Source organism: Microcaecilia unicolor, chromosome 9 (genome assembly GCF_901765095.1).
Source record: "Microcaecilia unicolor chromosome 9, aMicUni1.1, whole genome shotgun sequence".
Lineage (NCBI taxonomy): Eukaryota > Metazoa > Chordata > Amphibia > Gymnophiona > Siphonopidae > Microcaecilia > Microcaecilia unicolor.
Window position 1 is genome coordinate 36,298,664 of NC_044039.1, and position 12,279 is coordinate 36,310,942.

Here is a 12,279-nt window from a genome sequence, read left to right on the forward strand (position 1 = left end):
ACATATTTGCACTTGTCAATATGTTGTATTGAAGATTGCTGGCCTCTTCTTACCGCTTACCTTTGATTTTCTAGGCATTTTGTCAAATTAGTTCCTTGATCTTATCAAACACCAAAATAATTTCTCCTTATATCAAACAAATCCCTGTTCCAGGCACATGGTTATATCTATTGATTATAGAGCGCAAGGCTTAATCAGCAAATATTTAATTTCTCCTTTTGTTCCTTCTTTTAGGTACTCCACCTCTGCTTTCTCCCAATTGCAAAGGATTGGTATACGACACCCTAAACCCCTGCCTTTTATCGGCAATATGCTATTCTTTCAGAAGGTAAGAAAGTTTTGCCTTTGTGGTTACATAAGACACTGCACGTGAGAAACACATTTCTGCGCGTAAGTCGAAGCATGTTCCATAACAATGCAAATAACTTAATTAGTAAACAAACTAACAAACTGGGCAGGCTGGATGGACCATGCAGGTCATTTTCTGCCATCACTTACTAAGTTACTATGTTAATCAGTGCTGATAATTGAATGTTAACAAGCAATCATTATCAGCATTAATTGCATTAATAAGAATTTATGTGCACTACTTGCTAAGCGTATTGTGTAACGTGGTACGCATAAATTCTAAGTCGGCGTGGCCGAAAAGTAGGTCATGGGCATTTCTAAAATCTAGGCGCATTGTTATAGAATACACCCGCTCCTTGCCTAATTTAGGCATCAGGATTCACACCAGGTTTTAGTTGGCTTAATTGAATGTGACTAAATTTAGGGGCCCTTTTACAAAGGTGCGCTGAAAAATGGCCTGCGGTAGTTTAGACAATACACACATACTTAAAAAAAAAAAACTAGACGCTTTTTTAAACCAGCTGCAAGGCAGGCATTAAGTGTAAGCTAATTGCTTATTTGGGTTCGAGGTTTGTAGGTGTGATTGAGGGGGCGGTTTCATTGACTTGTGTGATACTTAGAAGCACCTTTAAAATACAAGAATTAAGAGATAAATATTCAACAGGTTGCGGTGAGCGATTTTTTTAGCTGCTCATAAATTTATGCCCAATATTCAGTGCCAGGCCGTATCAGGCACTGAATATCCAAGTACATGCAGACGGATGGCAATTGCCGTATTTTTCGGACTATAAGACGCACCTAGGTTTTAGAGGAGGAAAATAGGAAAAAACATTTTGAAGCAAAAAGTGCGGCAGAGATCTGCTGGAGGACCGCAGGCTGTGCAATACTCTTGTATGAGGACACCCGTTTTGTACAACCTGTGTGGCTCTGCAGTGGAATTTGTCCTCCTCTGCCATCCATGTCCAATGATTCTCCTCTCTCCCCTGCCCTCCCCTCCCCTCCGTGTCCAGCAATTCTCCTCCCCTCCCCATGTCCAGCGATTCATTCAAACCCCTGCCCGCCTGCCTGTCCGCCCTCAGCTCCCCAACTTTCCGTTCGTGCAACCGTGCTCCCTGCCTTGAAATCTTTAATTTAATACCCGGTCACGGTGAACCAGCAGTAAGTAAAAGCAGCAGGCTGGCAGGCTCGCCTCCTCATCGCTTCCCTTCCCTCTCAGCTCGTCCCACCCTTCTGGAAAGGAAGTTACATCAGAGGAAGGCGGGATGCGCTGAGAGGGAAGGGAAGCCACAAGAAGGCGAGCCTGCCTGCTGCTTTTACTGCTGGTTCGCCGAAACTTCGGGTAAATTAAAGATTTCAAAACAGGGAGCACGGGTGCACGAACGGAAGGGAGTGGGCAGGTGAGCCGGACCTCACAAAAAAAGCACTGGGCGGAGTTGAGGCGCGCTGCGCGGGGCCCCTTTGAGGACGAGGCCCTATGTGGTTGCAACGCTTGCCTCGGCCTAAGACCAGCCCCCCACAGCGAGCAGGTACGCTACATTCGGACTATAAGACGCACCCACATTTTCCTCCCAAATTTGGGGGGGAAAAAGTGCGTCTTATAGTCTGAAAAATACGGTATTTGTTTAAGGACCAGTATTCAGCCCTTATCGGATAAGTGAAATCGGACAAAGATAGAACTTTGTTCTGTGAGGTCCGATTTGCCCGGTTACCTTATCTGGTTAAGTGCTAAATATTGGCACTTAACCGCATAAGTGCTGACTCCGCCCCTGGACTGCCCACAACATAGCCAGTTTCGGCTTAGGCGATTAGAGGGGATATTCCGTGGAACTATCCAGCTAAGTGCTGCTGAATATCCACGGTTAACCCCCGCGCAAGTGATTTAAGTGGCCAGGAGCCTCTCCTGCCTGGTTAAATCACTTTAAGTATCGACCCCTAAGAGTTTTCCAGCTTGACTTCCTATTTGGCGCCCCTTGGATGACCAGTTTTATGAAATCTAGCATTTACGTGTCGGTTTCAAAATTACCGCTTCATATGTAAGTACTGGAACACGTTGAAAACCCTGGGGAATGCTGCTCTTTTTTTTTTTTTCCAATGTGTTCTCTTATGAAATGGCTGTTCCTGTTGTACCTGCTTCAAATGACACATGTATTTTCCATGTTCCTTTACATCTTTAACAGAAGGCTTTGTGTTCCTTTTCCTGCCCATAAGACCTATGCAGAATCAGGCTTATAGCTTAATATAGCTGACTTTTTGTTAGCTATAGTGATATTTTCTTTTAATCTTAAATCAATGTAACAAGAAATATTTTTGGAATTTATTTACTGCCATCAAATACCTAAAGATTAGTGTAAGACTTTTAGATTGATGCTGGGCATGGAATAAATGGATAGGTGTAGTAATACTAATATTATGGTAAGGAATTGCCACATGGAGATAAAACCTCTTTAGGTCTTAATATTGTGACAAGGCTACAGCCCAGATGTACAAAATGAAGCAGCAAAACCCTGAACTACATCTCCCAGAATGCATTTCCAGTCCCAGCAGGGGGAGCCCAGGGGATAGGCAAGCTGGCCATATACCGTCTCTGACCACAAGAGGGAGGGAGAATGAAGAAGCCCAGTTCCACTGGACCCGCAATCAGTATATCATGCCTCCCACCTGTAAGAGGGAAGGGTGGGGTGAGAAGCAGGAGGAGGATTGGATGGATTGGGTGGAAGAGGGGGTTAATGAGGCTGAGCAAGGGAAAAGAAAGCAGAATGGAATGGGAGCTTGAGAGTCCTGAGGAGCACAGCACCTGAAGGTTTGCAAACCTACATTGTTTTGGAATTTATTTTGATTTAAACCCTGCTTAAATAGAGAAGCCTGTTTTCTTTTGTGGGACCTGTTTGCTTTGGGGAAACCCTGAATGTTGGAAAGTTTGTTGGGAGAATTACCAACCTGTTTTGAAACCTGATTATTTTGAGAAACTCTGTTGAAATTGAAAGGCTTATTTATGAAGGAGGACTGCCTGGTGGGAAGAGGGGAAAGCCTGCTTGGGGGGCAAGTACTGTTTGTTTGCTTTTGACTTTGACCAAAAAGGAGGGATTTCAAAAGGACTATTGAATCCCCCTCAGGGAGTGGGGCAGAGTCTTTGTGTTTAGTGAGCTGATGTACTAAGCAAGGCAGAACAGCCCTGCCTGAGAAGCCCTAACCCAGGGCTCTGGAGTGAAGTTTGGTTATTAACCTGACAAATAAAGGAATGTTTTGAAGTATCCCCTTGTGGCAGTTTTGTGAAGATCTGGCTATTCACGGGAGGTGGCTTCCTCCCCCATACGGGAGCAGCGGGCCCGTTTACAATATATAATAATATTTAAAGTTTTTATAATGTCCATAGTGCTGAATAGTGGTGATAAGCGTTTAGGTATGAGGTCAATATTCACCTTGAGAGAGGCAACCCGCCTAAGTGCCGCAATCAGCTCTGACCATGCATATTCTGTGCTGGGCCGTTTATGGTGACTGGCATTGAATGTCTGGGGTTTTTTTTTGGCTGGCTTAAACTTAACTGGCTATGTCAGTATTCAGCGCTGGTCAGTTACGTTTCTAGCAGCCAAAAATAGGACTGCTATTTAGGCAGCCTGATTTGGCTGCTAAAACTTAGCCGGCCAGTGCTGAATATTGCCGGTTATCATACAGTATAACTGGGCATCATTTGGGCACTAACTGGCAATATTCAGCAGAGATAACCAGTTATCTTGCACTGAATATTTATTTATTTATTTATTTAACACATTTATATCCCACATTTTCCCACTTAGATGCAGGCTCGATGTGGCTTACACAGTACTGGAGAGGCAGGCTCCGGTTCGATAAAATAGAAATACACAATATAGTAATCAACCTGAAAGAAACATAAGTATAGAGCAACAAAGAAATGAAGAGGGGGTGGTGATAGAAGTCCAATACGGTCCATAGTTTTTCTGTGTCGTAGGAAATAGAAAGTTAATTTGGGTCAGGGGGGTAGGCCTTCTTAAACAAGTTGGTTTTCAGTCATTTCCTGAAGTTGAGATGGTTAGGAATAGATCTCAAGGTTTTGGACAGAGCGTTCCACAGTTGTGTACTTATGTAGGAAAAGCTGGATGCATAAGTTGATTTGTATCTAAGACCATTGCAGTCTGGATAATGCAAATTTAAGTAAGTATGGGATAGGCTGGTACTGGAATATTAGTGGTTAGGTGCCAAAACACTATATAACCATTTCTGGCCAGTTAAATAGCACTGAATATTGGTCGGAATATGTCCCTGTTGCAAGGAGCTTATCATTTAAAGGGATAATTCTACTACTGGATGTCTCCATTTAGGCCCTGAGGACACAAAATGGGAGCCTATTCCATAACGGCATGTGGGCCCCCAGATTCCATTAAAGAATACTAGCATAACCTGGTATCAGCGCTGCATAGCTGGTTTAACTGCGGCCATGTAAATGTGGCAGGAACGCACCTAACTAAGAACATAAGAATACCCATACGGGTCAGGCTGATGGTCCATCTCACCCAGCATCCTTCTTCCAACAGTGGCAAATCCAGATCACAAGTACCTGGCAGAATCCCCAAGAGCAGCAAAGTAAGATTCCATGCTGCCGATTCCAGGGATAAGTAGTGGCTTTCCCCATGTCATCCTTAATAGCAGTTTATGGACTTTTTCTCCAGGAACATAGCCAAATTTATTTATTTATTCTCGGTACTTGCTATTTTGCAATTTGTCTATGAAAGCGACTATATGGTTTATAACTCTAAAAACAAGCGTAGTGGGGTCTGAGAGACAAAAGGGAGGGGAAATATAACCATAGTAACATAGTAAATAATGGCAGATAAAGACCTTTACGGCCCATCCAGTTTGCCCAACAAGATAAACTCATTTTACATGGTATGTGATACTGTATATATATACCTGAGTTTGATTTGTCCTTGCCATTCTCAGGGCACAGACCGTAGAAGTCTGCCCAGTACTGTTCTTGTACTAAGTTCTGAAGCTAATGTCGAAGCCCCTTAAAATTTACACTCCAACCCATCCCTATCTATTCAGTCACGATCAGGGCGTAGACCATAGAAGTCTGCCCAGCTCCCATTTTGTTTCCCAATTACCTGCTTTGCCGCCCAATCTCCACTAAGATTCCATGGAACCATTCCTTCTAAACAGGATTCCTTTGTATTTATCCCAGGGGCGTAGTCAGACTTCGTTGTACGTGCAGGACGTCAGAAACAGAAGGAAGCCTTTTGCGAGAAGAAGAGGACCTCGGCTGGCGGGGGTTGGGGTCCCCCACCAGCAAAGGCAGGCGATGGCGGGTTGGCGGCGGGGGGGGGGGGTTGAGAGGGTCGTCGGCAGGGGGGATCCAGCGCCAAATCTACAGGGGCCCAGGCCCCCTGGCCCCACATAGCTACGCCACTGGTTCATCCCCACATGTTTGAATTCCATTACCGTATTAATCTCTATCACCTCCCGCGGAAGGGCATTCCACATATCCACCACCCCTCTCCCTGAAAAAATACTTCCTGACATTAGTCCTGAGTCGACATTAGTCCTGAGTCTGCCCCCCTTCAACCTCAATTCATGTCCTCTAGTTCTACCGCCTTCCAGTCTCCGGAAAAGGTTCTTTTGCGGATTAATACATTTCAAATATTTGAACCAGGAGGTAATACTGAAGGCTTCTGTAAATAGAAACGTTTTAGGTAAAGACTTAAACTTAGGATATAAAGGTTCTAGGCAAATATGAGAGGGAAGAGAGTTCCAGAGAGATGGCACTAGAAAACTAAAGCTAACCTCTCTTAAAATGGAGCGGTGAAAAGAAGAATGAGAGGGAATTGATAGGAGATTATCAGATGAGAAACTAAGAGAACAGGAAGGCTTGTGGGGGTAAGAAGAGAAGAAAGATATTGGGGGCAGAGGGAAGATGAGACTTAAAAACAAGACAAAGCAAGAAGTCAGCAAAAGAATTAGTTGAACCGCTAGATGACCGAAGAGTAAAAGGGGCACTCAGGGAAGACAAAGCCATAGCGGAGAGATTATGAATTCTTTGCTTCGGTCTTCACCAAGGAAGAACTGGGAGAGATACCGGTGCCAGAAATGGTATTCAAAGCTGACAAGTCAGAGAAACTGAATAAAATCTCTATAAACACGGAAGATGTACCGGGCACAATTTGACAAATTGAAGAGTAGCAAATCGCCTGGACTGGATGGTATTCATCCCAGAGTACTGATAGAATTGAAAACGAACTTGAAGAACTATTGTTAGTAATATGTAATTTCTTTACAATCAAGCATGCTACCGGAAGATTGGAGGGTGGCCAATGTAATGCTGATTTTTTAAGAAGGTTCCAGAGCTGATCCGGGAAATTATAGACTGGCGAGCCTGACGTCGGTGCCAGGCAAAATGGTAGAGACAGGAAACAAGAAAGTTTTCAAAGCCTTCCTGAACGCATAGTAATCTATAATAACTCGAAGTTGTGTACGTGTAAACTAATGTTTCTAAAGCAGAGGATTGTGAGGTTTCTCATAAGTACATAGATGTGGTAGCCGTGTTAGTCCACTTCTAAAGCAATCAATAGAAATAGTATACAATAAAACATAGAAAAGAAAATAAGATGATACCTTTTTTATTGGACTAACAATACATTTTTTGATTAGCTTTCGAAGGTAACCCTTCTTCGTCAGATCAGAAATAAGCAGATTTTGATAAGTAACAGCATATATAAGTGAAACATCAAAGTATTTCAGTGACAGTCTGAAAGGATGAGGGAGGGGTGGGCTAGGTGAGAAACAGAGAGGGCTAAGAAGATGACGGATAGGGAGATATGTATGGTGATCAGAGGGTGACAAAGCAGTGAAATTTCATGGTTTATAGTGGGCTAGAAAACCCAGATCTTTGTTAAGTCCTGTCTGGTGGGTGTCAAAATATTTAATCATTTTGACTTCAAAGGTCTTGTGTTCCTGTATTGTTCATATGATGTCTATGTAAATTAAATCTCTTCTTCAGCATATGGCTTGTTTCTCCAATATAGCAACCTTTGTCACATTTTTTCAACTGGGTGACATATACTACATTGGAAGATGAGCATGTGAAGGATTCCTTTATGTTGAATATTTTTCCTTTGTTGGAGGTGAAGGCACTTTGAGGAGAGAGTTCAGTGTGGCAAAGAGACGTCGAGGGTTTGAGCAAAGAGAATTTGTCAACTGGATGTAATAGTCCTGTTTGGCAAGTAAAAGAGCAGACTGGAAGGAGGTCATCAAGAATTTGAAATGTATGAAGTCAACATGGACATGGAATTTCAGCCAAAGGCATTCGGCAGAGCAGGTACAGGAACGTAGGTAGCAGATTCTAGAGGTCAGCCAAAGCTGGGGTTTGGTACATTTTACAGAATGGGGAATGAGGGGAGCGAGAGTAACCAGAGCAGAGGAGAGAATAGTATTATAGGAAGAGTCAGCCTCATTGACAGACTTGGATAACATAGTGGTAGAGAAGAGATTTGAAACACTGGAGGACAGAGTAGAAGGGTCAATAGCCTGAAAATTCCTAAATGTGTTGGGTAAGATTGGATGGGACTGGGGAGGGAGGGTGCTTAAGTGTGATAGTTATCAGATGATGGTCAGAGAGGGGAAGAGTTGAGGCACAAAAACTGGAGAGTGAGCAGTTTGAGAAGAGGATAAGATCAAGACAGTGGCCGTTCTGGTGAGTAGGGGCAGTGGAGCACCATGGTGCGATACAAAGGCATTATAACATCAAATGGACTGCAGGACCCGAGGCAGCATGGTTTCACTAGAGGCAGATCTTGTCAGACAAATCTGATTGACTTCTTTGACTGGGTAACCAAACAGTTGGATGTGGAAGGGGTGCTAGATGTGGTGTACTTAGATTTTAGCAAAGTCTGTATTCCAGCTGAGAGATGAGGAACCAATGTGGCTGCTTTTGATCTACAAAGCACCTCGCAACACCACATCATCTGCTGAATCTGGTGACTGAGGTAACGTTGAGGTACTCTAGGGTACTGATCATGGGAGACTTTAACCTACACATCGATACTCGAGACACCATTACTCCTGCCTTCCCTTGATACAATAGCAGCTCTAGGATTTATTCAGGTGATCAAATCTCTAACTCATGAGAAGGGCCATATGTTAGACTTGGGGGCTCATTTTCAAAGCACTTAGACTTACAAAATTCTATAGGTTGCTATGGAACTTTGTAAGTCTAAGTACTTTGAAAATACACTTCCACGTATTCTACAAAGGGGTCGACATCTTGGAACACAAGGCCGGTGGCATAGAGATAACACCCCTATCATGGACTGATCATTTCCTAATCAAATTTTCTATTAAGGACTACATAAAACAGTTGGAAGGAAATCCGAGACAAGAGAAATCTGACTGCTGAAATCTTCCTAGAGGCCTTGTCCTACCCTCATGTAGATGAAAAGATGATGACAGTGTCAGAACAGGTTGATATCTGGAATGCATGCTTAGCAATGACATTAAACGGCCCCTCTAAAGAAGATCCTTTGCTCCACAAACAAACTACAGATTCTTAAGCATCAAGGACGTCAAAATGAAAGAAAATGGAAAACAATCTCACCTAGATGAAGACAGGTTCAACTATAAGAAACATATGGCAAATGTAGCACCAGCTCTAGGAGTCATTTAAGTTGCTGAGACGCTCACAGAGGGTCCTGTGCTGGACTCATGATTCCTAAGGGAAATGTTCCTCCTGAAGAAGGAGTGTTCGAAATGCGGTCTCGCATGGAGGAACAAAAGAGAGAAGGTGTGAAGAGTTAGAAGGTGCTTAAAGTCTGGAAACAGTATGTAAATTCCAGGAAGCCCTTGACACACTGCACTGATTCACTCTGCTGAACTAACACTACTCCAAGAAGAGTGCTGGAGAGACTTTGTTGTGAACACTGTGCTCCTGCTTGATGTGATTTAGAAGATTTTTATGATTTATAAGGACTATAATTTGAACCTTTAAGGACGATATCTAAGACACAAGTGGAAGATTTGAAATTGAGGAAACAACAATTGGGGAGCATGTACACAGATTATGGATATATAGAAATGTGCCCACACAAGGTTTATGTGAATGGGTGGTGAAGTGAAGGGTGTGACTGGGCAAGTTCCGGAACTTACACAGTATAAGTGGTTTTATGTGATATATGTATTGTAATAAAAGAAATTAAATATTTTAAAGGAAGAACGTTTTTTGTGATATAGTTTTGGGATCTGTTCTTCTAGTTTAAATATTTATCCCCAGTAATATATAAAATGTAGCACCAGGCCATAACAGCAGCCAACCCCCCCCCCCCCCAATATTTTTCTCAACACATAGAACAAGCTGCAAATTTAACCAAGCAGCTGTTTAAAATACTAAACAGCCTACTGCAAACCCCACAACAGAACCAACCTTCTCAGTCACAACTAATCAGCAATGACTTTGCTACTTACTTTGCCAACAAAATTAAAGGTCTCCATCAGGATCTACAGACATTCCCATCAAAGCTCCTACCAGCTAATGAACAGAACATTCCCTCTTCCCCACCGTGCACAGCCATCTGGGATTCATTCAATCAGGTCACAGAGGAAGCACTTGAAAAGATCCTGAAAGGTCTACAGCCTACAGCCTGTCCTCTTGATCCCTGCCTAGCAAGGATTGTACAACGAGCGAGCACAGGCCTCATTGAAGGGGCCGCTAAAACTGTTAACTCCTCTCTTATGGAAGGGCAGCTGCCAACAACAGTAAAAAGAGCTGTGGTGCGCCCCCTACTGAAAAAGAGCTCACTGGACCAGGATAAAGTTCGAAAGATACCATGGGTGTCTCGGTGTTTATCGCCAGCTGATATTTACAGCGAGCTAAAAATGCTAGCCTGGCTTTGTAAAAGGTCCCCTAAGTCTTTTTAAAAAGATTCTTTTAGATATTAACCGGTAAAGTGTTTGAATGCATTGTCAGTTGACAGCTGCGATTGCTCTAGTTATCTTTGATTTCAGAAATTAAAGTCCTATTTTATTTTCTAAATTTTTAATGTAGATATTTTAATTATTTTCTTTGGCATTTTATGTTCCTGATTGATGTATCAGTGTTACTTTATTGTTCACCCGCTCTGAACCTATTTTTAGGGCTAAAGTGGGCTATAAGTACTCATCCTCCTCATCATCATTATCATTAAGAGAAAAACAGGTGTGAAAATGTGTGTTGGATCACCCTGCTGCAGCTACAACTGAACAGGTGGGACACTTGAAGCTGATGGCAGCAGGCCAGGGAGGAGGGGTGGGATGTAATGTAAGTGATAGTGTGTGTGTGAAGGAGAGTGATAGGGGGAGGAGAGGAAAGGCAATTATTTATTTATTCATCGCCTTTATGAAGAGATTCACCCAAGGCGGTGTACAGTAGGTACAGTTTAACAACAAACTTAAAATTTTGTTAACAGCATAACAATAGTAAAATTAAAGACATGACTCTGGGCAAGTCACTTAACCCTCCATTGCCCCATGTAAGCCGCATTGAGCCTGCCATGAATGGGAAAGCGCGGGGTACAAATGTAACAAAAATAAAATAGATACTATTGGAGATTCTACATGGAATGTTGCTACTATTGGAGATTCTACAAGGAATGTTGCTATTCCACTAGCAACATTCCATGGAGAAGGCTGCGCAGGCTTCTGTTTCTGTGAGTCTGACGTCCTGCACGTATGTGCAGGACGTCAGACTCACAGAAGCAGAAGCCTGCGCGGCCACATTAGTGATCTACAAGGGCCGACTTCTACATGGAATGTTGCTAGTGGAATAGCAACATTCCATGTAGAATCTCAAATAGTAGCAACAATGGAGGAGTGGCCTAGTGGTTAGGGTGGTGGACTTTGGTCCTGAGGAACTGAGTTCGATTCCCACTTCAGGCACAGGCAGCTCCTTGTGACTCTGGGCAAGTCACTTAACCCTCCATTGCCCCATGTAAGCCGCATTGAGCCTGCCATGAGTGGGAAAGCGCGGGGTACAAATGTAACAAAAATAAAATAGATACTGTTGGAGATTCTACATGGAATGTTGCTACTATTGGAGATTCTAAATGGAATGTTGCTATTCCACTAGCAACATTCCATGTAGAAGGCTGCGCAGGCTTCTGTTTCTGTGAGTCTGACGTCCTGCAAGTATGTGCAGGACGTCAGACTCACAGAAGCAGAAGCCTGCGCGGCCACATTGGTGATCTACAAGGGCCGACTTCTACATGGAATGTTGCTAGTGGAATAGCAACATTCCATGTAGAATCTCAAATAGTAGCAACAATGGAGGAGTGGCCTAGTGGTTAGGGTGGTGGACTTTGATCCTGGGGAACTGAGGAACTGAGTTCGATTCCCACTTCAGGCACAGGCAGCTCCTTGTGACTCTGGGCAAGTCACTTAACCCTCCATTGCCCCATGTAAGCCGCATTGAGCCTGCCATGAGTGGGAAAGCTCGGGGTACAAATGTAACAATAAATAAATAAATAAAAAATAGAATGAAAGAGGAAAACTTGAAAGCAGCAAATTGAGACCTAATAATAGGACTACCATGAAACAGTATCAAAAATGTACACATTTACCAGCACTGGAATTCAACTAACAGAGATATAATACGATATAAGTATAATAGAGATGGAATATCTAATAAGTACAAAATTAGAAAATCCAAATAACATTGTCAGTCTAAGTGGAGGGGAGGAGGCAGTACAGAACCCCCCCACCCAACCTTCTACCAGTTTCAATTCCCTACTCATTGCCTCACCAAACAAAGCAGGCAAAATATGCCTCTAGGTTTTACAGCACATGTACTTAAGTGAAATATACAGATAGCAAGCTGAAATGTTTTAGTGAATGCTGAAATGGCTCCAGGGGTGGGCTGAGAGAGATCTGGGCCCCTGGGCAATAAGGGTCATGTGC

At 43.1% G+C, this 12,279-nt stretch overlaps 1 protein-coding gene across 4 annotated transcripts in view; it reads left to right on the top strand.

Moving 5' to 3' along the window:
• The window catches only part of TBXAS1 (thromboxane A synthase 1), a 417,384-nt gene that overhangs the window by 123,438 nt on the left and 281,667 nt on the right, over positions 1 to 12,279 (top strand). For all 4 annotated transcript variants that reach the window (XM_030213914.1, XM_030213915.1, XM_030213913.1 and 1 more), the window contains one exon: positions 235 to 328. In XM_030213914.1, coding sequence (XP_030069774.1) covers positions 235 to 328 — 94 coding nt within the window. The remainder of the gene's footprint in view (positions 1 to 234; positions 329 to 12,279) is intronic.